The sequence below is a fragment of the Paramormyrops kingsleyae genome, chromosome 18, assembly GCF_048594095.1.
Source record: "Paramormyrops kingsleyae isolate MSU_618 chromosome 18, PKINGS_0.4, whole genome shotgun sequence".
Lineage (NCBI taxonomy): Eukaryota > Metazoa > Chordata > Actinopteri > Osteoglossiformes > Mormyridae > Paramormyrops > Paramormyrops kingsleyae.
The window spans coordinates 12,305,786-12,330,115 of NC_132814.1; the positions used below are offsets into that span (position 1 = coordinate 12,305,786).

At 43.5% G+C, this 24,330-nt stretch overlaps 4 protein-coding genes across 6 annotated transcripts; 1 reads left to right on the forward strand and 3 right to left on the reverse strand.

The window, feature by feature from the left end:
* Positions 1–1,291: 1,291 nt before the first annotated feature.
* Positions 1,292–22,371, forward strand: LOC111852187 (olfactory receptor 52K2-like). Of its 3 annotated transcripts, none has more exons than XM_023827777.2 (2): positions 1,292–1,538; positions 21,110–22,371. In XM_023827777.2, the coding sequence occupies exon 2, from the start codon at positions 21,158–21,160 to the stop codon at positions 22,121–22,123; it is 966 nt and encodes a 321-aa protein (XP_023683545.2). In that variant the 5' UTR covers positions 1,292–1,538; positions 21,110–21,157; the 3' UTR covers positions 22,124–22,371. The 3 variants fall into 3 exon arrangements, with proteins under 3 accessions (XP_023683545.2, XP_072558116.1, XP_072558117.1); XM_072702015.1 differs by lacking the exon at positions 1,292–1,538 and adding an exon at positions 7,729–7,862; XM_072702016.1 differs by lacking the exon at positions 1,292–1,538 and adding an exon at positions 20,807–21,003.
* On the reverse strand, positions 1,773–3,746 carry LOC140579484 (olfactory receptor-like protein COR2). Its single transcript, XM_072702082.1, has 2 exons — positions 3,714–3,746; positions 1,773–2,756 (listed from the first exon to the last, which is right to left on the reverse strand). The coding sequence occupies exon 2, from the start codon at positions 2,731–2,733 to the stop codon at positions 1,798–1,800; it is 936 nt and encodes a 311-aa protein (XP_072558183.1). The 5' UTR covers positions 2,734–2,756; positions 3,714–3,746; the 3' UTR covers positions 1,773–1,797.
* Positions 7,108–9,686, reverse strand: LOC140579444 (olfactory receptor-like protein COR2). The gene is made up of 2 exons (XM_072702017.1): positions 9,597–9,686; positions 7,108–8,615 (listed from the first exon to the last, which is right to left on the reverse strand). Exon 2 carries the CDS (start codon positions 8,590–8,592, stop codon positions 7,657–7,659), a length of 936 nt encoding a protein of 311 aa, XP_072558118.1. The 5' UTR covers positions 8,593–8,615; positions 9,597–9,686; the 3' UTR covers positions 7,108–7,656.
* Positions 11,694–15,727, reverse strand: LOC111852154 (olfactory receptor 52D1-like). Its single transcript, XM_072702390.1, has 4 exons — positions 15,428–15,727; positions 13,703–13,865; positions 12,467–12,649; positions 11,694–11,752 (listed from the first exon to the last, which is right to left on the reverse strand). The coding sequence occupies exons 1-4, from the start codon at positions 15,725–15,727 to the stop codon at positions 11,694–11,696; spliced, it is 705 nt and encodes a 234-aa protein (XP_072558491.1).
* Positions 22,372–24,330: the final 1,959 nt, after the last annotated feature.

Below are 24,330 nucleotides of genomic sequence, written 5' to 3' on the forward strand. Positions count from 1 at the left end.
ATGTATTGGTGTCAATATCATTAATGTAAATAAGGAACAATAGTGGTCCTAAAATTGAACCCTGCGGTACCCCACTATGAACGCAGGCCCACTGTGACATTGTGCCTATAATAACTACTCACTGCTTCCTGTCAGTTAACCAGTTCTCGATCCAAGCTGCCACAGTTGCTAAAATCGCTGCAGCTTTGAGCTTTAGCAAGAGCCGTTTATGGGGGACAACATCAAAGGCCTTCTGGAAATCTAAGTAGATCACATCATAGGCCTTTTTGTGATCAATTTCACTTGTAGCTTCCTCAAAGAACTCAAGTAGATTCGTTAAACAGGATCTACCTCTCCTAAATCCATGTTGGCTATCTCTCAGAATGTTATTTGCATCCAGGTAATCTACCGTTTTCACTTGGATTATAGCTTCCATTATTTTTCCAGTAATGCTAGTTAAACTGATTGGCCTATAGTTTGCTGGATTACTTCTATCCCCTTTTTTGAATATGGGTGTTATATTAGCATGCTTCCAATCTGAAGGTACCACACCCGCAGATAACGATTTCTGGAATATTAGTGTTAAAGGTTGGCTAATAATATCCATCATCTATTTTAAAATTATAGGTAAGATGCCATCAGGGCCCTGCAATTTATTTATTTTGAGTTTAGCTAGGCTTAGTACCACATCAGCCTCAGTTATACATATATTGGTCATAGACGACGCTGTATTCGTACTAATTGGTGGTAAGTTACTTGTGTTCTCTACTGTGAATGCCCGTGAAAAATAATCATTAAACTCATTTACTATATCAATTTCATTTTCAATTATAAGGCCCTTACTATCCTGCAAATTAGTGATTTCGGCTTTTAGAGCTCTTTTGGAGTTAAAGTATTGGAAAAAACTTTTATTGTTATCCTTAGCCTTTTTTTTGCTCTATTATTTGTTATGATGGGCAAAATGTATAGGTCATTCAATTTGGAATGTTTTCCTACTTAAATAGACATGAATTTAGAGTTACTCTTGGGTCAATATGTTTGCTTTGCTTATGACGCTCACTGATCGACTCACTGCTCCTATGTTTTTCCATATATCATCAGTTTTTAAAAACGTCTTCATTACTATTTTGGATTACATTTTGTTCACTGATTAATATAGGTAAAGTTACCAATGATCAACAGCATAATCAGCAAATTATATTTCATGCAAAAAAAATCATGAAGGTGTTAAGTGTTACATCCGGGCAAGAAGGAGAACAGAGACCCAGAAATTCAAGGAAACAAAGGTTTTAATAGTTGATAGTCAGCACAGAGGGGGCGTAATCCTGCAGGGAAGCGACCCGCTGGCTCTTCTGTCCGGGAGTTCCGGACAAGAGAGGAAGGCACGAGGGAAATCCCCCGATCGGGGAGCCGATGGGATGAAGCCGAGGGGACGCGCTGAGATCGTGGTCGTGGTACGTAGTCCAGGGTCGATGCCAGGGATGTCAGTCCGACGAAGAAGCACGCGAACAAGGAATAAGAGGAGGGGAGAACAGGAGAGCCTGGACTTGGCGGGACAGGTAGGTCAAGGACGGGAGCGTGTCTGAGGAGGGAAGGCAATAAAGTAAGGATCACACACGGGGCTGACAGGTAAGGCGGTGAGGAGCGGGCAGACAGAAGACTGTAAGAACGCTTGGTAAGGCTATGAAACATCAGCACAATACTTCGCGAGGAGTATTGGGTTTGGTTCTGCTTTTATACGTGGCTAATCGTTAGCGGATGCGTTGCACTTGTCCGGTCCCGCCCCTGTGTGCGTCACATTTAGCATCCATTAGAAATTTATTGGGCTTGTGTTACTTTAACGCTAAATATTTTCTTCATTTTGGTTTTTAATTCTTTTGTTTGCATTGCATAAATAATAGGGTTTAAATTTCCTGGGATGATGAAAAACAACATATTTGAAAGCTTCCGGTAGCTGGAGTCAATTTGGATGCGATGAAAAATTACGCCGAGAAAGCCAGTCCACAACATGATCATATAGACCAGTAAGTGGCTGGTGCAAGTTTGCAGTGCCTTGCTGTTGAGCTCCTTGTTTTTCCTGGTGACACAAATTGTAACGATTCTAAAGTAAGTAAGGGCTATGCTGCCCATTGAAGATGCGAGAACAACCATAGTGTAAGCCAGGCCATAAATGTTGTTAATGGTCACATCTTGGCAGGAGAGCTTAAACAGAGATGCATTATCACAGTACATGTTTACAATAAGTGACCTGCAAAGTTTAAGACGTATGGTGAGTCCCAGCAAGACTGACACAGTCAGTAGGGCAGATCCCCAAGCCCATGCTGAAAGCTTCAACACCATGCTGGTGGTCATTATTGAAGAGTATCTCAAGGGGTTACAAATAGCCACATATCTGTCAAAAGCCATGATCATCAGTATTGTGTGTGCAGCAGTAGAAGACGTGTGATTACAGAATGCTTGAGTGACACACTCAACATAACTAATGCTTCTGTCATTTGAAAGGAGATCAGACATGATTCGAGGCAAAATGTTAGTGTTCCCCAGAATATCATTGAAGGACAAGTTGCAGAATAAAAGGTACATGGGCTGCTGTAAACTCCTTTCCATGATGATAAGGATGATGATTCCCACATTGGTAATAATAGTGATCAGATAGGTAATGAGCAGAATGGTAAACAATGGGTACACAAACACAGGTGGGACGTCAAAAGCCTCTAAATGCAAGATGTTGCTGCTGTTGAGCCTGTTGTCCATTTCTGTTCTCCAAATTTTGAATCCTGGAAAGAAGAAAAAGAAACAGATAAAGCTGGACATGCATGAGTATTTGAACACGAGCAAAACAGTTTAGAGAACTGAGATTTCTCAGCAGGGCTGCCAGGCTTGCTCCCTGTGACAGGGTGAGGAATTCCTAGATTCAGTGAGGCCTCGAAATTGGGGCTCTGATCTTTTGGAGTGAGGGGGGTCAGATGAGGTGGTTCATGCATCTAATGAGGATGGCAGTGAGGCAGCTACTAAGGGAGCTGGTGCTGATTCATCCCACTGGGTGGAGGCCCTGGAGCAGACCCAGCACATGCTGAAGGTATTATATCTCTCAGCTGGCTTTGAAATGTCTGGGGATCCCCCAGAACTAACTGGAGTGTGTAGCGTTAGAAACAGAAGTCTGGTCTGATTGGTAGGTATGCTCTGCCCACGATCCTCCTCAGGAGAAGCAACATGAAGATTATGATGATGATATCAAAATAGAATTGAAATCTGAAAACCATCCATCCAAGTTCTAACCATTTTTCCTGCTCAGGGTCATAGGATGAGGGGCCTGGAGCCTATCACAGACTGTCTAAGGGACAATGCCAGTCCTTTGCAGGCCAGTTACATGCACAGTCACACAAGCTACAGTATAGCCATTTACAGTTTTGCAATGTGGGGAGAATGTGAAAGCTTCATACACACATGGCGGAGGTGAAAATGTTATATTCTTAAATTCTTACAATTTTACATTAGTTGACTAGAGAATTAAGAAGTGAAAACAAAATGTCTTTATAAACCTAACACAAGAGACATGTATTACTGCTTATTTGAAATAGTCAATGAGTCAGCATGAATCCAGCAGAATCAAAATACAAGAAGATGTATACCTGAGTTCCCAGTAAGCAGCTATGGTTCTCATTCCTAGATTTTTTACTTTGCTGATAGGCATTGTCAGAAAGGCGGTCAAATTGTAAAGCATGTCTCCTTACCACTAATGTCAATGTTCTGGTGAATCACCACGGCTCTCTCAGTGGTCCTCTTGCCTGTTGATTCAGTTGTTTCCTTTTTATAAGAAGCAGTTTTCCCCTCTGGAGTTTCAATGATGTAAGGCCAGAGTGTTTGTCCAATGATCTTTTTTTTATCTGTTCATTGCATCATTAATCATGTTGTCCATATTCTGTGTATTCTTTCATGGTGTTTTGCAAATAAATTGCAAATAAGGAACTGAAAGACTTAATGTTTTGTTTTGCATTGTTTATATTCTGCATATTTCTTTTTGTTGCTGAGGAATTTCCAACTGTTGCTTGTATTTTTAGCATTTTAGTTTTTTATAAGGGTTAATCCGGCGGTTAGTACTGTGGCCTTACACCGCTGAGACCAGGGCTCAAGTCTCCACCATAATGTCATTTTAGGCAGCAGGCGGTGCCTGCTGCGGCGCCCCCTGCTGGCCACAAGTCGGCAGTCGCTGCTGCGGCGCCCCCTGCTGGCCACAAGTTGGTAGTCGCTGCTGCGGCGCCCCCTGCTGGCCGAGAGTCGGCAGTCGCTGCTGCGACGCCCCCTGCTGGCCGAGAGTCGGCAGTCGCTGCTGCGACGCCCCCTGCTGGCCGAGAGTCGGCAGTCGCTGCTGCGACGCCCCCTGCTGGCCGAGAGTCGGCGGTTGCTGCTGCACCGCCCGAGCTCCCTGCTGCGGCTCTGCCGACACTGGCTGCTGCTGCTACGCCCACAGCCCGCCTGCCTGCTGCGGCCGATACTCCCGTCCTGCCTGTCTCGCCCGCTGACGCTCCGGCCTGTATGCTCGATGTCACGGCGCTGCCTTCAGCTACGGCTGGGGCTCCTGCTGCGGCCCCGCCTCTGGCTGCGTCCGAGGCTCCTGCTGCAGCTCCGCCTCCGTCTGTTATGACACCCGCGGCCCGCCTGCCTGCTGCTGCCGCTACGCCCGCGGTGGCCCCTGCTGCGGCCCCGCCCGCGGTGGCCCCTGCTGCGGCCCCGCCCGCTGCCACCGCTCTGCCTGAGGCGGCCGCTGCTGCAGCCCCGCCCGTCCTGCCTGTCTCGCCGGCTCCACCCGCTGCTGCTCCCGAACTTCCTGCTACGGCTTCGCCTGAGGCCCTGGCTCCTGCTCCGGCTCTGCCTGCGCCTGATTTCCAGGCTCTGCCCTCGCCTGATGCCCCGGCCCAGTCTCTGCCTGTCCCAGTCCCTGCTCCAGTCCCCCCAGCACTGGTCCCAGTCCCTGAGGAGGTCCCAGACAGTTCGACCACCACTCCTTCCTCCTTGGAGGAGGAAGAGCTAGAGTGGGACCCCTTGGGGACCTCCCTAATGACTCCTCTTCCCTCGCCCTGGCACGGTCGATCCTGACTGGAACCCTGCCTGTCGGTGTCCTGGAAAGGGAGAGGACTTAGGTGCAGGGGTCGGGTCCCGCCCGCCCTGCCCCCAGCTCGCCTGTGGTTCCCCGGGCTCCTGCTCGGCGGTCGCCTGTGGGTCCCCCGTCGTTCCCTCGTCGGCCAGCTGTGGTCCCGCCTCTGACGCCTCGGTGGCCGCCTGTGGGTTCTCCCGCTCCAACTCGTCGTTCGCCTGCAGATCACCCCACTCCGCTTCGTGGCCGGCGCCTTCGCGTGCTGTGGTTGCGCCGTCGCCTGCTGCGGCTTACCCTCCCTCCTTGCCGTCGCCATGTTCCCCTTCTGCTCCCTCCTCGCCTTCGCTGGTGCCCCCTCCAGCTTCCTTCTCTGCCCCTCCGTTGGTCCCTCCAGCTTCCTCCTCTGCCCCGTTGTTGTCCCCTCTGGCTCCTGCCTCGCAGTCGCCCGGGGGCCCTCCGGCTTCGGCCACTTGGTCGCCCGTGGCTCCTCCGGCTGCCGCCTTTCGCCCACTGGGGTTCCCTCGGGCTCCCCTGGTTCCTCCTCCATTTGCCTTTCTGCTTCCTGTCTCTGCTCCTCGTCCCTCTGTGCCTCCTCCGTTCCCTCCTGGTCCCTTTGTCCCTCCTGTCTTTGCTCCTCGTCCCTCAGTGTCTCCCATGTTCACTCCTCGCCCTGTTGTTCCTCCGTTTTCTGTTCCCTCTGTGTCTCCCTTCTTGGTTTGTCTGCCTGCGTTTCCTGTCCTTTGTCAGGTTCTGTCTTGGTTTCTGCCCCTGTGCCTGTTCTGTGTTTCGGTTTTGTTCCCTGTGTCCCGTTGATGTTTTTGCTCTTGTTTTTCAGGTTCTGTTTTCCCGGTCTCGTCTTGTCCGTCGCCTCCCCTGGGGCGTGCCCGGAGTGTGCGCCTTTGGGGGGGGGGGTTCTGTCATGACCTGCTCGTACGATCCTCGTGTGTGCCACGCTCCCTCATTACCTACGCATATTACCCCAATCGTAATCACCTGTTGCCTATTATTTTCTGCTTGTCTTGTGTATTTAGTCCACGTTCAAGTCTGTTTCCCCAGGTCTGTCCTTAACATGAGTTTGCCGTGTGCTCCCCTTTCTCCTGTCCGCCCTCAATAAACCCCGTTTGATAGTGTTCTCGGCTCTCTCGCCTGATTCCCCGCTCGCCGACACCCGGTCATCACACTATCGTGGTCCTTGCCATGCAATAATTGCATGTACATAACTTGCAGTGTTGGTATTAATATTGCACATTACCCAAAGCTGTACTATACTTTAGCCATTTTTTTCGAATTCAGTACAAAATACCCCGCCTCTGTGAATGTCATTCCACAATGGTACCAGTTTTCACACCAATGGAAAGCCAAAACAAAGAAGTACCATATTTTTGGTACTTTTTGAAGTACCAAAAGTATGGTACCTGGTGCAGTGGAAATGTGCCCTATAATCAGTTAACTGTAACAAATTGCAGTTAAAATGTTTTGGGATTGTGGGGGGAAACCTAGAGAAAACCCCAGAACGACACTTGGAGCAGAGATTCAGACCCCAGTCTCCAATGTGTGTGGTAACAGTGCTACCCACTTCATCACCATGCCAGCCTTGTGGCCCCTTTATGTTCAGATAAAGCCTTGTTCCTTGGCTCCAAATGAGCATTGAATTGCAGTATGAGGGGGTTTGTAAGACATATTTCCAACTGTATACATAAGGTCATGTATTGTTTTATTAAAGGCAATTTGAGTTTGTCCATAATTTCCATAATACGTCCGATCTGCAGTTATGAGTTGAGTAGCTGTACAGCCTTTTATTCATGAGAAATGCAAGCTGAAAATATGAGAGTGTTTTAGTCATTTCAACCTTATATTAAGAAAACCAAAACAAAACAAACAAAAACAGCTTCTTAAACCTAATTTGCATGAACACAGCTTTAATGTGTGAAAATGAGAAGCACATATTGGTTGCATTGTTCATTCTGATAAAATGCATAAACTAGAGTGCCATCAAATTACTCCAGTAAAATACATGCAGCCATCATTTTTATGGTTATCCTGATTAAGGTAACAGGCTGGGCCCAGGGGCCTGTGGTATACTCTTTAGGCTAATGCATGGCAGGGCACAGGCATGCATATTCATAGTCATATACTATAGGCAATTTAGAGTCCCGATTAGCCTCATTGCATGTCTTTGGAATGCGGGAGGAATTTCACGTGACACAGGGAGAACATGCAAACACTTTTAAATATTCCTCATGTTGGTCTGGTAGGATTGGATGAGGCATTTTTGCTCTATTATTTGTTATGATGGGCAAAATGTATAGGTCATTCAATTTGGAATGTTTTCCTACTTAAATAGACATGAATTTAGAGTTACTCTTGGGTCAATATGTTTGCTTTGCTTATGACGCTCACTGACTCACTGCTCCTATGTTTTTCCATATATCATCAGTTTTTAAAAACGTCTTCATTACTATTTTGGATTAAATTTTGTTCACTGTATAACAAAGGTAAAGTTACCAATGATCAACAACATAATCAGCAAATTATATTTCATGCAAAAAAAATCATGAAGGTGTTAAGCATCCATTAGAAATTTATTGGGCTTGTGTTACTTTAACACTAAATATTTTCTTCATTTTGGTTTTTAATTCTTTTGTTTGCATTGCATAAATAATAGGGTTTAAATTTCCTGGGATGATGAAAAACAACATAGTTGAAAGCTTCCGGTAGCTGGAGTCAATTTGGATGCGATGAAAAATTACGCCGAGAAAGCCAGTCCACAACATGATCATATAGACCAGTAAGTGGCTGGTGCAAGTTTGCAGTGCCTTGCTGTTGAGCTCCTTGTTTTTCCTGGTGACACAAATTGTAACGATTCTAAAGTAAGTAAGGGCTATGCTGCCAATTGAAGATGTCAGAAGAACCATAGTGAAAGCCAGGCCATAAATGTTGTTGATGGTGACATCCTGGCAGGAGAGCTTAAACAGAGATGCATTATCACAGTACATGTTTACAATAAGTGACCTGCAAAGTTTAAGACGTATGGTGAGTCCCAGCAAGACTGACACAGTCAGTAGGGCAGATCCCCAAGCCCATGCTGAAAGCTTCAACACCATGCTGGTGGTCATTATTGAAGAGTATCTCAAGGGGTTACAAATGGCCACATATCTGTCAAAAGCCATGATCATCAGTATTGTGTGTGCAGCAGTAGAAGATGTTTGATTACAGAATGCTTGAGTGACACACTCAACATAACTAATGCTTCTGTCATTTGAAAGGAGATCTGACAAGATTCGAGGCATAATGTTAGTGTTCCCCAGAATATCATTGAAGGACAGATTACAGAATAAAAGGTACATGGGCTGCTGTAAACTCCTTTCCATGATGATAAGGATGATGATTCCCACATTGGTAATAATAGTGATCAGATAGGTAATAAGCAGAATGCTAAACACTGGGTAAACATATACAGGTGAGTCATAAATAGCCTCCAATTGCAGAATGTTGCTGCTGTTGAGCCTGTTGTCCATTTCTGTTCTCCAAATTTTGAATCCTGGAAAGAAGAAAAAGAAACAGATAAAGCTGGACATGCATGAGTATTTGAACACGAGCAAAACAGTTTAGAGAACTGAGATTTATCAGCAGGGCTGCCAGGCTTGCTCCCTGTGACAGGGTGAGGAATTCCTAGATTCAGTGAGGCCTCGAAATTGGGGCTCTGATCTTTTGGAGTGAGGGGGGTCAGATGAGGTGGTTCATGCATCTAATGAGGATGGCAGTGAGGCAGCTACTAAGGGAGCTGGTGCTGATTCATCCCTCTGGGTGGAGGCCCTGGAGCAGACCCAGCACATGCTGAAGGTGTTATATCTCTCAGCTGGCTTTGAAATGTCTGGGGATCCCCCAGAACTAACTGGAGTGTGTAGCGTTAGAAACAGAAGTCTGGTCTGATTGGTAGGTATGCTCTGCCCACGATCCTCCTCAGGAGAAGCAACATGAAGATTATGATGATGATATCAAAATAGAATTGAAATCTGAAAACCATCCATCCAAGTTCTAACCATTTTTCCTGCTCAGGGTCATAGGATGAGGGGCCTGGAGCCTATCACAGACTGTCTAAGGGACAATGCCAGTCCTTTGCAGGCCATTTACATGCACAGTCACACAAGCTATAGCCATTTACAGTTTTGCGTCTTTGGACTAGCAAAGGAAACACATCAAATGTGGGGAGAATGTGAAAGCTCCATGCACACATGGCGGAGGTGAAAATGTTATATTCTTAAATTCTTACAATTTTACATTAGTTGACTAGAGAATTAAGAAGTGAAAACAAAATGTCTTTATAAACCTAACACAAGAGACATGTATTACTGCTTATTTGAAATAGTCAATGAGTCAGCATGAATCCAGCAGAATCAAAATACAAGAAGATGTATACCTGAGTTCCCAGTAAGCAGCTATGGTTCTCATTCCTAGATTTTTTACTTTGCTGATAGGCATTGTCAGAAAGGCAGTCAAATTGTAAAGCATGTCTCCTTACCACTAATGTCAATGTTCTGGTGAATCACCACGGCTCTCTCAGTGGTCCTCTTGCCTGTTGATTCAGTTGTTTCCTTTTTATAAGAAGCAGTTTTCCCCTCTGTGGAGTTTCAATGATGTAAGGCCAGAGTGTTTGTCCAATGATCTTTTTGTGTTGTTTACCAAATTTTTTTTTTTTTTATCTGTTCATTGCATCATTAATCATGTTGTCCATATTCTGTGCATTCTTTCATGGTGTTTTGCAAATAAATTGCAAATAAGGAACTGAAATAAGGAACTGAAAGACTTAATGTTTTGTTTTGCATTGTTTATATTCTGTATATTTCTTTTTGTTGCTGAGGAATTTCCAACTGTTGCTTGTATTTTTAGCATTTTAGCTTTTTAAAAGGGTTAGTCTGGCGGTTAGTACTGTGGCCTTACACCGCTGAGACCAGGGCTCAAGTCTCCACCATAATGTCATTTTAGCGGGTAAGGGATGACATAAATGCAGGCTGTGGTCGAGCAAGACCCATGCAGAGAGTGTTTATTGAAAGCCCAGACAGTATCACAAATACTGACAGGTAATAATGGCTGAACAGGGAGCACAAGACTGGGAGATGCTAATATACCTGACTAACTAACAAGGGAGCAAACACAAGGCAGCTGTGATTGGTTAACAGGAGGGCAGGAATGAGAGGTAAGAGAAGGCATGCAGCGCTCATGTAAAAGCTGTGGAGGTAAAATTTAAACAGCTTTTTAAAAACATATATTAAACAATCTTCAAAAAGAGTGATTATTAAAACTGCAAAGCTTGCTAAGTTTTATTTTCCCTGTGACCAACTGAAAATGTTTTAATGAAACTTAAACCCCCTGTGATATAATGTCCATCCAGTATCAATGCATAAGAATGCCTGATCTCAACCTAGCACCTATCTGTCATGACCTGCTGGTACGATCCTTGTATGTGCCACGCCCCCTCATAACCTACGCGTGTTTCCCCGATCGTGATCACCTGTTTCCTGTTATTTTCTGCTTGTCTTGTGTATTTAGTCCACATTCAAGTCTGTTTCCCCAGGTCTGTCATTAACGTGAGTTTGCCGTGTGCTCCCCTTTGTCCTGTCCACCCTCAATAAACCCCGTTTGATAGTGTCCACGGCTCTCTCGCCTGATTCCCCGTTCGCCGACACCTGGTCATTACAGAATGACAGACTCCACAGCGACTCACCGCAGAGGTGATCTACTGGCTTCACCAGCCGGAGGTTCGGGAAGACCTCGGAATACCGTCAGCCAAGTGACCTGGAGGTGGATGGATGGAGCATGTGTTGACCTAATACTGTTTTTCAACAACTGTTATGCTACTGCATATGTGATGCTGACTTTGGGTGGAAACCTGTGTACCTGGACAAAATCCTATTTTGATGCAAAAACCATGCATAGAGCTGGAGCCATTTTTGAACCTAATACTTTATTCTGAGCATCTGTAGTGCTTGTACCTAGGACGACTGTGTGTCAGAACGATTCCAAGGGCCCCTGAGTGACTGCAGCCCTAAAAAATTTGAAATATAATTGGATTGGTCTGGGATGGGGGCTAATTTAATGGCACCCCTGGGCATTATGGCGGGCGGAGTAGTGGCTCTGAGCCTAGGGATCTGAGCCAACAAGTGGAAGGTTGCTGGTTCAAATCCTGTGAGTGACAGCACCGCCCACTGCTCCAGTTCCGGAACCCGAATACAGCAGTTCTGTACGACGTTGAGTCAAAGAAAAGGCCAGTCAGGGGTCATCTGAAACCATTTCATTACCAAGACAATAGCCGGCAGGTTTCATAGGTCCAGCTGCAATTTCAACCACCCCGATTCTTTGGTTAACATACAGAGCTAAGAGGTTTGATCCATCAAGATTTGAAGGTTGGGGACACATATGAACGTAGTCCACAGTGATTACTGTGGCTAAGTTAACATGGATTGCTGTGAAAACAGACGTGCAGATATAAATAGGTTTGCTGCATTGCCTTAGTCTGAACTGCTCCAGCATAATATTATTCTTATAAATAAATGGGGGGAAAAATACGCTGCTTCAAATAAAAAACTTAGCTACATTATTTTTTTTTCTTGCGCTGCCCTCACAGGCAGTGGTGCAGCGACAGGACAGGCAGGGCAGGCAATAGCCTGGGGCCCTGGACTGGGAGGGGGGCTCCCGAGGGCGGCCGATTACATAGTACATTGCAACGACAAATCTGCCTAATTTGTGTATTCTGTTTTATTCTTTATTCTGTTTTATCTGTTTTATTCTGTTTTATTCTTTATTCTTGTTTTTATAAAATTCTCTGTTGTTGTCACGCTAAAATAATGGTAATAAATTTCACCATGCTGGGGGAGGGGGCGTTGGAGGGCCCCGTTCAGTTTTCTGTCTAGGGCCCCCAGAGTCCCTAGAATCACCTCTGCTCACAGGATGTAGGCCTACCTGCGCTCATCAGGTAGTATCATTTGAAACAAAAGCACAAAATGTTTAAAATTAAATGTATGAAATGTATAAAACTTAATCCAGTTTGCTGCTTTATTCATTGCTGCTTTTATTGGGAGAAATTTAAAGTGTATATTTGGTACAAAATGTTTTCTTTGCTTATTACACTCACTGGCAAGTTTGCGTCTACCTATTACATATATTTAAAAAAAACATGAATAGATGACATTCTTGACTTGATTTTGTTTATGCAATAAACAATGCATAAACATTAAATGGTGATTAATACAAAAATTCAGAGAAGTGATGAGCATCCAGTAGAAAAAATATCAAGCTTGTGTTACTTTAATACTAATTTTTTTTTTTCATTTTGCTTTTTAATTCTTTTGTTTGCATAGTTCAAACTGCCTGGGATTAAATAAAACAATATACCTGCAAGATTCCGGTAGCTTGTGCCAATTTGAATGCGATGTAAAATTATGCTGAGAAAGCCAGTCCACAACATGATCATATAGAAGACTAAGTGGCTGGTGCAAGTTTGCAGTGCCTTGCTGTTGAGCTCCTTATTTTTCCTGGTGACACAAATTGTAACGATTCTGTCTATGTAAGTAAGGGCTATTGTCAGGGTCAGCCTCCCGCTGTGGTCCTTCCGTGCCCCTTCCCCGTTTGACCAGTGCTGGTCATCCCGTCCATACGTCAGTCCTTGTTTCTCCCCCATCTCTTGTCTGGTCTCATGGCTCAATGTATTAAGCATGTGCTGTCTGTTTGCCCCTCGGTCCTGAGTTCACTCTTGTTGTGAGTTCGAATCCCGCCTCCTCTGTTTTTGTATTTTGCTCCCTAGTGTTTCATTTGAGTTTCTTTAGTTCTTGTGTCTGATTTAGTAATCTGTTTTGGTTTTGTTTCTTGTTCCCCTGCTTATGTTATTACCTATGTACCTTCCATGTGTTATATGCTTCCTTGGTTAGTGTTTAGTTTCCCTGAGTGTTAGTGTCTGAGTTAATTGGTTTCACCTGTGTCCTGTTTCCCTAGTCTTTGTTAATCAGCCTCACCTGCCCTGTGTTAGTCATTACCCCCGTAGTATATTAGTTCCTGCCTTTGTTCTGTTCCCCGCTGGTTCATTGCGTCGCGTCTTGTGTCTTGTGTCTTGTGTCTTGTGTCTTGTGTCTTGTGTCTTGTGTCTTGTGTCTTGTGTCTTGTGTCTTGTGTCTTGTGTCTTGTGTCTTGTGTCTTGTGTCTTGTGTCTTGTGTCTTGTGTCTTGTGTCTTGTGTCTTGTGTCTTGTGTCTTGTGTCTTGTGTCTTGTGTCTTGTGTCTTGTGTCTTGTGTCTTGTGTCTTGTGTCTTGTGTCTTGTGTCTTGTGTCTTGTGTCTTGTGTCTGAACTATTGTCTCTGAGGTCTACACTCGTCTAAGGTTTGTCTAAGTCATCTATGCCCTTGTCTAGTCTTGTCTCTGGTTTTACCTTAGTCTCGTGCTAGTTAGTTTTCCTTGTGTTATTTAGTCTAGTTAATTCCTCCCTGTTTTGGTTTTGACCCCTCGTGGTCTTTTTGGTTTTCTTGTGTTTGTTGTCTTTGTTTAATAAACCCCTCTATTGTTCCTGGAGCCGCAAGTGGGTCGTCCGCCCCTTAGTTGTGCACCATGCCCCGTTCCCGTGCCGTCCAGAACCATGACAGGCTATGCTGCCCATTGAAGATGTCAGAAGAACCACTGTGAAAGCCAGGCCATAAATGTTGTTGATGGTGACATCCTGGCAGGAGAGCTTAAACAGAGATGCATTATTACAGTACATGTTTACAATAAGTGACCTGCAAAGTTTAAGATGTATGGTGAGTCCCAGCAAGACTGACAGTCAGTAGGGCAGATCCCCAAGCCCATGCTGAAAGCTTCAACACCATGCTGGTGGTCATTATTGAAGAGTAGATGTGGTGTTTTTCATTTTGGCAATTCCCTTATGTTGACTGTATAGCTATTTGTTGACAGTGGTGGAGGAAGTACTGAAGCTTAGTACTTAAGTAAAAGTATAAATATCCTGCAAAATATGTACTCAAGTAAAAGTAGAAGTGCTACATCAACAATCTTACTTAAGTGAAAGTACTAAGTACCTTTAAATTTACTTTAAAGTATTTTTTTTAAGTAAAAGTACTCACACAATGGTTTTGTCTCAACATCTGAGGTGTGCCATTTTGTAAAAGAATAGTAGATGTACTGACTTATGCCTCTACTGATGTCATTGCTTGTAATAATTACTAGCAACTATACAGTATGTGTATTGGAAAGTTTGGTGTGCTTATTGTGCGTGCACTCTGCAATACTGTGTGTACCCTAACTTAGAATTATGTGGATGACAAGTTATCTACTAGGTATTACCCAGTAATATACCATTAAGATAAATGATTTAAAGATATCATGTCCTGATTGATTTATGTACTTGCAAAACTATTCAACACATCTGTTAAGAGCAGTAAAAGGGAAACACAACAGTAACCAAACACTAGTGGTGGGGTGTCGCTCTCAAGAATATGGCAGTATGAATACGGCACTCTGCCATCATTGGAGCTAATAAAGCCACCTGATTGGTAGGAAATGGCAACCAACGCCAGAACGCAATAGGCTAACTATTTTTTCATGCAAGATTTTGAGGAAATTGTGTTCATAAAATGTAACGACTATCGCCATAAATTGTAGAAAGTACAGATAATTGCCGCAAAATGTAATGGCGTAAAATAGAAAGTATGCATTATTTTACTTAAGTACAGATATGTAAAAATGTACTTAAGTACAGTAACGAAGTACAAATACTTAGTTACATTCCACCACTGTTTGTTGCATAATTAACCATGTTGATCATGTTCCCAAGTGGAATCCGATACAAAAGTTTATGGTGTGTATTGCTTATACTCTGTATGTATACTGCTGTTATTAAGGTCCCAGCTGTTGCTTGTCTCTTTAAAGCTCTCTAAATGGGTTATATATGGTTCATACAGCCTTATACGTACACTTACCTTAGTAAACTTATAGTGAAACCATAGAAGCAGTGAGGCAGGGACAGCATTTATGCAATGGTTTGGTCTGCATGCAGTTCAGCATAAAATGAAAGACACTATATGAACATTTTTATGCAGTTCTCCTTCTGTAATGCACTGTACCTACTGTATATCAGGGAACCAATGAGTAGCCCACATCAGACTATTCAGCAATAGGATCACTAGTGTTTTTTTTTGTTGTGTATATACAAGTATTTGTTTTGGGCCATGAGTGCTGTGCTGCACTGCAGAGTGCATGTGAAAGGGTAAAAGGAGAATTAATTTTACTGTTACCCCCCTCCAGTCACCAACACCCCATTATTGAAGAGTCTCTCAAGGATTTTCAAATGGCCACATATCTGTCAAAAGCCATGATCATCAGTATTGTGTGTGCAGCAGTAGCAGACGTGTGATTACAGAATGCTTGAGTGACACACTCAACATAACTAATGCTTCTGTCTGTTGAGACAAGGTCTGACATGATTTGAGGCAGAATGTTAGTGTTCCCCAGAATATCATTGACAGACAAGTTGCAGAATAAAAGGTACATGGGCTGCTGTAAACTCCTTTCCATGATTATGACAATGATTCCCACATCGCTAATATTGATTATCAGGTGCGTAACCAATAAGCAGAAGGGTAAACACTGGGCAAACATATACAGGTGAGACATCAATAGCCTTATTTACAGCATGTAATTGATGTTAGACCTGTGGTCCATTTCTGTTCTCCAAGCTTTGAAGACTGGAAAATGAAAAAGAAACAGACTAGGTCAGACTTTTATTCCAATTTGAACAGAAGCAATACAGCAGTACATAGCCATAGTATGTTACTGACTAAACACTCTCAAAATGTAGTCATTATATGTAAAGTTAAACAAAAAAATTGTGCATTTTAGAATTAAACAATTTTAGAATTAAACAAATTCCATTCTTGATAAAATTCTTGTCTGTGTTTGTTTTAGTGATCTCCTAAAATGACATTGCATTTTGTCCTTTATATAGCTGTATTTCTTTGCTGGGGGTTCCTCAGTAACATAATTTGGGTGTTTTCCTACAGACACAATAGAAGGTCCAAATGAAAACGGCTGCCCAAGTATGACTGATGAATTGTGCATAGCATGGCTAAATTGGTCAGGTTAATTAGCCAGACAGACATACTTGGGCTGTGTGGTCATTCTTTTGCGAAATTTTGTCAAATACGTACTCTTTAAATACATTACAAAATAAGTGTATTAGCATTACCTTTTATTACCCTTTACGATTACTGTGTTTAATGACCCCCCCTGACATGTCATGAATGATGCAATGTGCTTTTCAGATCAGCAATAGAAGGTCCAATGGGGTTTATTAGAAGGAGACCACATTGGGGGATGTTTCGCTGTTGTTTCATAATGCAGGCATTTTGTTTCTGATTCCTGCCCCCAATGCACCAATAGATGGAAAGTAATTAATGCCTCAGTCATTTCAAAACATGTCATACGTATCTGGGGACAAGGAGGCCAATTATTCACTCTCTGAAGATTAATTGGATGAGGTTGTTACATCAGAAACAACATTAGTATGTTTCGTCTTTGTTGCATGTATTGTAATTGTCACATACTTCACTTATATTTACATCAGTTATGTATTTGTAATGAATACGTGGTCTTTGTGAGTTTCAGACAAGTTTAGACATGCAATAAATAATATGTAGCAATAATTTATAGGTCACATCACATATTAACTCACAGTAAGATGTCTACTACTGATCACTGAATTCTTACAATACTGATATTATGTGGTGTGTACAGGGGGTATGATGACTGAATATGTGCTGTAGTACTGTTTCCTCAACCCTGTAGCATTGTGCTTCATATTTATTTATTGGGGTTTCTCCTGCAGTGCAGGTTGGTGACCTGAGGTCTCTAAGTTGCCTATAGCGTGTTTCTGTGTGTATTCCCACTAACCAACTGGCATTCTGTCCCTGCCACCTGGTAGAGGTTCTGGGGACCCTGTGTCCGCTGTGCTGTGTAAACAGTTGGAGAGTGTAGAGTAGAGCAGATATCTATGATTCCTTGTTGCTCCTGAATTGAAGAGCGAGATTTTGCAGCTCGAGAAGCCATGGAACTTTCACAGAGTAGAGACAACAGCTTTTTTCAAGTGAACCACTAATCTGGGATGTGGATCGTGATCTTGTTCGAGATTATGTAATGTGAAATTTTAGCCAAATGTGAAACCTGAAGCTAGAAGCTCCATATACAGCAATGCTCGATGCTCTGTTGTTGTGATACAGATCTGTAACCATTAAGGCAATATTAATATGAAATGAAGGGCACCCGAACAATCAGCGGAAATGGGATGCCCGGCTTTCACTTTATGTGTGTTGGCGATTCTGAGGGACCTTGAAGAAGAGTCAGCCGAGGAGGTTTAGGCACCTTATTTGGTGCTTTACACCTTATTCGGATGCCATCTGGTTGGCTGTCACAGGGTGGAGCTCCCAGGGCGAATCCAGGACATCCTGGAAGAAACCAGTGCACCTGGACAAAATCCTACTTTAGGAGAAAACTGTAGAGTCTGATTATTTTTGAACCTTCAAACTGAACCACTGCAGTGCTTGTACTTGCATCATCATCATCATCATCATTATTATTATTATTATTATTATTATTATTTCTGTTACAAAAGACCTCTGAGAGTCACATTAATTTAGAGTGTAGCCTCGTGGCCAGGTAAACTGCCTGTTGAAAAAGATCACAAAATTTCATGACGATCAGTCATTGGTACCTTGTTGGGTCCAGGCAGCCAGGCCAGACAACCCCCTAGTGGTGGATATAAGTGGTTCCGGAGTGTGGTGGGGTGGGTTGATGTAGGTCAGTGAGTAACAAACCATGTCCCCCCTAGACATAAAGGCCCCCATGGTCCTGCATCATGCCATCAATGACCAAACCATAATTTAATTAAAGGTTCACAGAGGCTCCTGGTCCTTCAAAACTCTGGGGTTGATTATGGCCACAGATTAGCAGACCCTCTCGAGAACCTGCAAGGCCCCACCTCCTCTGGTCCCATCCCAGATCTCCATGGGCCAAGCTGCTGATGGTTTGGGGCACATCTACACTTGCTAACCTCTAGGGTAGATGACAACCTGGTCATTAAGCTCTAGTGATGGTCTACCAAAATTTTAGGCCACACTGAGTGCAAAACACATATTTAGATGTTTGTATTCTGAAGAAGATAATAGCGGTCAGTAGAACGAGTCATGGTGGAACATTACACTCATACCGTTTAATCTTCATCACATCTGTAAACAGACACGTGAAACAAGTGTTTCCCAAACAGACAATCTCAAAGGTCAGACTAACGACAAAATGGGGGCCAGCAACAATTCACCTCTGTTTACGTTTGGGTAGTTTCCGGAATGAACTTGGAAAGGAAAATAAAAGCATGTCTCACAGTGCAATGTTACAGTGTCTTCACTAAATGAGCCCTGAGGACACTGGTACCAGTTTGGAGGATGTGAAGTATCTGGGGGCATCATTATCTGTAAGCTTCATTAGTGAGCAAAGAGGCTGCTAATAAACATTAATTGTCAGGTGAGTCCACTGACCTCCACAGATTAATTAGTATCTGACACTGTTGATCAGTCCTAGTGAATATAACAAGCATCTGTGGAGCTCATTAATAACAAGATCCAGCAGGGCATTTCCCAGGCTGATAGGTACAGGTGCTGCCCTAATGATGTGTAGACAAAACCCTGTCGCATGATTATTGCTAATACACTTTGCTAACCTATGCTACCTATGATCTCCGTGGCTGGCCTTGTAAAATATGTCTTTTAGGTTAAAGATCTTGCATTTAGGTCTGTGGCTTGACGGGTTAGGCCTCTGTGATTGTGAACGGAAGGTCGTCCATTTGAGACTTGGCAAAAGAGTTACATTCCTGTTGGGCCCTTGAGCAAGGCCCCTAACTGCCCAAAACGATCCAGGGGTGGTGATTAAATAGCCTGACCCTGTGCACTGACCTCAAGCTTTTCTCTTAACTATGTGTGTGTATGTATGTCTCATAGGAGAGCACGATGGGATTTGTGAAACAAGGCATTCCAATGTACTTGTGCAAAGGGCAAATAAAGCATTATTTCATTAAGTATGTATAAACAAACCAGGAAATAGCTCCTTGTACATGCAATGTACTTTGCTAATAAAGTTGATTTACTGTATTGTAATAGTTCTGTTACCCTAGAACTTAAGTTGTGGATTAGAGTCAGTGTTTGAGGACCTTTACATTTGTCCTTAATTAATGTATTTTCATCTGAATGCCCTTTTATCATTGGGCTTTCCATCCAGACTACGGCATCTGCATCACTGACACAGGTTCCAAACAAGATCTCCCTAAATCCATCTATAATCAATTTTTTAGATAAGCTGGAACAATAATAATTATTATACAGTATTAATAAAACTAACTGCATATTGTACCTTGAGCTGATGAACCCCTGAAACCATACAATGTGTTCATGACTCACACCAAGTTGTGCCTGTGTTTGTTATTACAAATCATTGCATTTAACTTGAATTTTTAATGTAATAGGCTTTATGGCAGTCTACGAGTAGTCTGCGAGTCATCTACAAGTCGTCTGTAAGTCGGATGTTCTTAATCGGGGGACTGTCTGTGACCGTACTCCTCATTGTATAAGTAATGAAGTGAACCAGCTCAAACTTGTATTTAAAAAATGAATTTTCACATAGTTTTAATCACATTTCCTTACTCAAATGTAAGTCTTTATAGGATAGTTCTGTAACATTTTCTATAAATGCCATGTGGCTAAGTCTGCAGCAACACCACCTCCAGTTCAGACTAAGTACTCCACCTGAAGCTAAACTTGTTTGGGCCTGGCCAGCACTTGGATGAAAGACCAACTGGGAAAGCTGGGTTCCTCCTGTAAGAGGTGTTGGTGTGGCCAACAACTTAGCCTGTCCTGTGCTCTGTGTGGACCTGAATGTAGTAATGGGGACACTGTGCTATAAGAAAAGTTCTGACTTGCTGAGGTCCTATAAGATTCCTGGGCATCTTTCAAAAGAGTAGGCCTTGTACCCTAATGGCTTACTGTGGGCCTTTCAAGTCTGGTCTCCTAATTGTCCCTTGTATCTAACTGGTAGATCCTCTACTGCCCCTTTAGTTACTGTGCGATGAGTGTACTGGTGCAGAATGGCTGTACAATCCTTCGCAACCTTGACCCACAGCTCTAATAACTGTGCTGTATGACCTCAGGGTCAGCCAGTCCCTGGAGCAATTGGGGTTAAGGGCCTTATTCAAGGATCCAATGGTGAAATCACTCTGCCAATTGGGGGATTTGAACCTGCAACCTACAAAGGGGTGGGGGCCAACAGTGGATGTGCACCCCCCCTTCGAAATAGGCCACCCTTGAGTGTACCCCTGGCTGAAGCTGCAGTGATCACCATCCCTCTTCATGGAGCTACTGGTGTGTATCCGTGACCTTCACGCCCTGGAAAGGCGACAGCAGCCCCTCGTTGTTGGCCAGAGGAGATAACTGCAGGTCACTGAAGAAGAAGCAGACACCAGCCTTCTGGACAATAATGGTGGGAGATGGAAGAGCTTAGGAAGCCCTTGTTCTGGAGAAGATTCAGGAAATGTTGAGAAGCAAAATCACCAGCAACAGAGCTGAGTCCTACCCAAGTGCAAATATAATGTCACACTTGTAGTTTTCATTTTTTTCACCTTAGCAGTTTTCATCCTTTCCCCTGTGAAGGTGGCAGGAAGGCGAGACTGTATGTAACTAGGGCCGGGAACACGTCAGTTCTCTATTGGCTCAGGTGCCCTCTTAGGATCAATGAGATGAAATATAAGACACTGCATCATCATCTAAAACGAAGTCACTGATTAGACCTTGTGAACTTCTGGCTGCATTTGACTGAGCAAATGAGAACTAAAGTTTCTGTCTTATTAAAATTAGGTAATATATTAATCACCAAATGTTGTTTATGAAAGCATGTGTGTCTGTGTCTGCTCTTATAATATGATTAATATGTTCATTTTATTGTTCTTCCTTTTTGCTACAGGGGCCATCAATTACACTACGTCAATAAACGTAAAATAAAACAGGACTCATGAAGTTCAACGAATCAAAAAATCCTTCCATCATCTCCATGGAACCTCTGGGCTTGTCTCCATCAGCCGTCTATCCAATGTTCCTTCTTGGACTGACAACCTACTGCCTCATACTGGTCTTCAATCTCACCCTCATCCTCACCATCGCCCTAAACAGGCAGCTGCACAAGCCCATGTTCTTGCTGCTCATCAACCTGCCCATCTATGATGTCATGGGAGCCACTGCCTTCTACCCTCAGCTGATTGACAGCATCCTGACCCAGGATCGCACCATCTCCCAGCCAGCGTGTTTCCTCCAGGCAGTGATAGTGCACCTGTATGGAGGTGGTAGCATATACATTCTGACTATTATGGCATATGACAGGTATGTCGCCATCTGCCTTCCTCTGAGGTACAATGCAATCATGTCCCTGAATCTTGTGGCAAAGCTTATCACTGTTGCATGGCTTTATAACTTTACTACTGTTGCAGCTGTTTTCATCCTGCTTGCACGATTCAGGTTCTGCCGGTCAGCCATCACAGACATGTACTGTAACAATCCCTCTTTGATGAAACTGGTCTGTGAGGATGTAAGCATTAATAACTATTATGGCTTGATCGCCTCCATTTTTAATGAGACGATTTCGCTATGTGCAGTGGTGATCACTTATGTTCAGATTCTGCTTACCTGTCTTCTCAACAAACATGCTGATGCCAAGAGTAAGGCCATCAGGACTTGTGCCACACATTTAGTGGTCTTTGTCCTTTATGAGCTCACCACCTTGTTTACTATTGTGTCGCATCGATTCAATGAGGTGTCGGCTTTTCTGAGGAGATCTTTCGGAGTTTCATTTTTGGTTTTTCCTCCCATCCTTAACCCCCTTATATATGGCCTCAACACACGTGAAATTCGAATGAAAGTAATTAATTATATAAGAAAAAAAGCATCTATTTTACTCCCACAGAGACAAGTAAATGTTTCATAAGTACACGCTTTTGCAAATTAATTGAAACAAGTTGTCACGTCTATATGCAGACAGACTGTCCACAGTTAAGATGAGCGTCACTGTCACATTAATTCATACTTATCGCCTTTGGGTCTGGATTTAGGATCCGGTGGATTGATAAAAATTGTATGAGAATAACCCAGGATGGGGCGCCAATCCATCACAGGCCACACACACCATTCATGCCTGTGGGGAATTTGGTGATTCCAATTAATCTTAGCATGTTTTTGGACTGTGGGGGGAAACCAGAGAACCCGGAGGAAACGCCACGACAACATGGGGGGGGGGGGGCACCTGAACCCCGGAGGATTCACTTGATACGTTCATGGACGACTGAAGCACACCCAGCCCTAACCCCACCCGCGCAGGCCTGCCAGTATGTGAGTGCAGTGCCTCCTCTGTTCATCCACGCAGCTCTAACCCCACCTGAGCAGGCCTGCCAGTCTGTGGGCACAGTGCCTCCTTTGTCCATCCACGCAGCTCTAACCCCACCTGAGCAGGCCTGCCAGTATGTGAGTGCAGTGCCTCCTTTGTCCATCCACGCAGCTCTAACCCCACCTGAGCAGGCCTGCCAGTCTGTGGGCACAGTGCCTCCTTTGTCCATCCACGCAGCTCTAACCCCACCTGAGCAGGCCTGCCAGTCTGTGGGCACAGTGCCTCCTTTGTCCATCCACGCAGCTCTAACCCCACCTGAGCAGGCCTGCCAGTCTGTTGGCACAGTGCCTCCTTTGTCCATCCACTCAGCATCCTCTCTGCCCTGTTGGTTGTGCAAACCAGCAGGTCCCAGGACATTATATGCATGTCTGTGTGACTTGTTTCAATTAATTTGCACAAGAGTGTACACTGTTTTTTCATTATTTGTAGCTAGATTTCAGTATGAATATGTTTATCTGAATGGATCTGGGTGTTATATTTTAAAGTCATACAAGATGTTTGGTAGATAAAGTTAATCTTCATTACAGTTACAGGTTAATAAGAATGTGGTGATGATTGTTGCGGTAACAACTTTCAGAAATATTTTTCAAAAATACATATTTATAAAATGTACATAAAAATAGAATATTCGTGCAGTTGTGTTCTAGGTAATAATGTATTATATACAACATTTAGGAACAATTCTTTATAGAAAATTGTATGATGCAAAATGTAAAATATCTCTACTTTCTCTATGAGAAACACCATTAGCATTCTGAAAGCTGTCAGTATACATCATTGCAGGTAAATGTATAATTAAACCTATTTATTTATTTCCAAATTTCACTGATAATTGTTGTTTTCGATTTTAATCCAATTGTAGTGATTAAGTTAAATATTTATATTAAAAGTGTAGGTTTTAAAAAAATCTCTTTCTATTCATGTGACACACAAACCCATTAAAGGTCCTATGTCCCCAGCACTGCTGCCTCAACTCTCTGCCTGTGTATGTGGAGTTTGTATGTTCTCTGCAGGTATGAGCATGCCAGCTTTCTTCCACAGTCCTAAGTCGTGCTGTGCAGCTGACTCTAAGTTACCCAAAGTGTGTGAGGGTGTTTGCTTTGCGCTGGACTGACATCCCATCCAGAATGTGCCCCTGTCTTGTTCCCTATGCTGCCTGCCTTTTCCTGAGAAACTACCCTGGCCTAGAATTCAGAGGTCCGATTCCTATCCTTGCTGCTTCACACTCAGAATCAAATCACTTGACACTACGTAGTACTGATGTGAAAAACTAGTGCGCAAAGTCCATAACAGCAGCGACGAAATAACGCAAGTATTGAAAGTATACAAAAATAGTTTACAGTATAGTAGGGATGGTAAGATTCACCGATTGGCATCACTGCACCAGCAAAAAAGTTCATGATGTGACTGGCCCACTTAAAAAAGTCTGTACCGGGTACGATTTGGGATGAAGTCGGGGTGCATCGTTTCGAACGTATTTGCATCTGTGAAATCTGATTTATTAATGTAGAAGAATGAGTTCAATCATTTTGCATTATTTGTTTAGCTCATAGCTGGTGTTCTTAATGTTTTTGGGGCTCATTATGCTTCCAGATCCCAGGACAGCAAATCTTTGACCACGAATCTGCTAGTGTTTGTAAGCCGGTGCACTTGTGTCTGTGTACGGTAAGGTATCCGACTTAGGGGAATAAAAGTGAGCCATCTGTATATTTATATGTTGAAGCATGCTTGGTAATGTGCCAGGTGGTAGT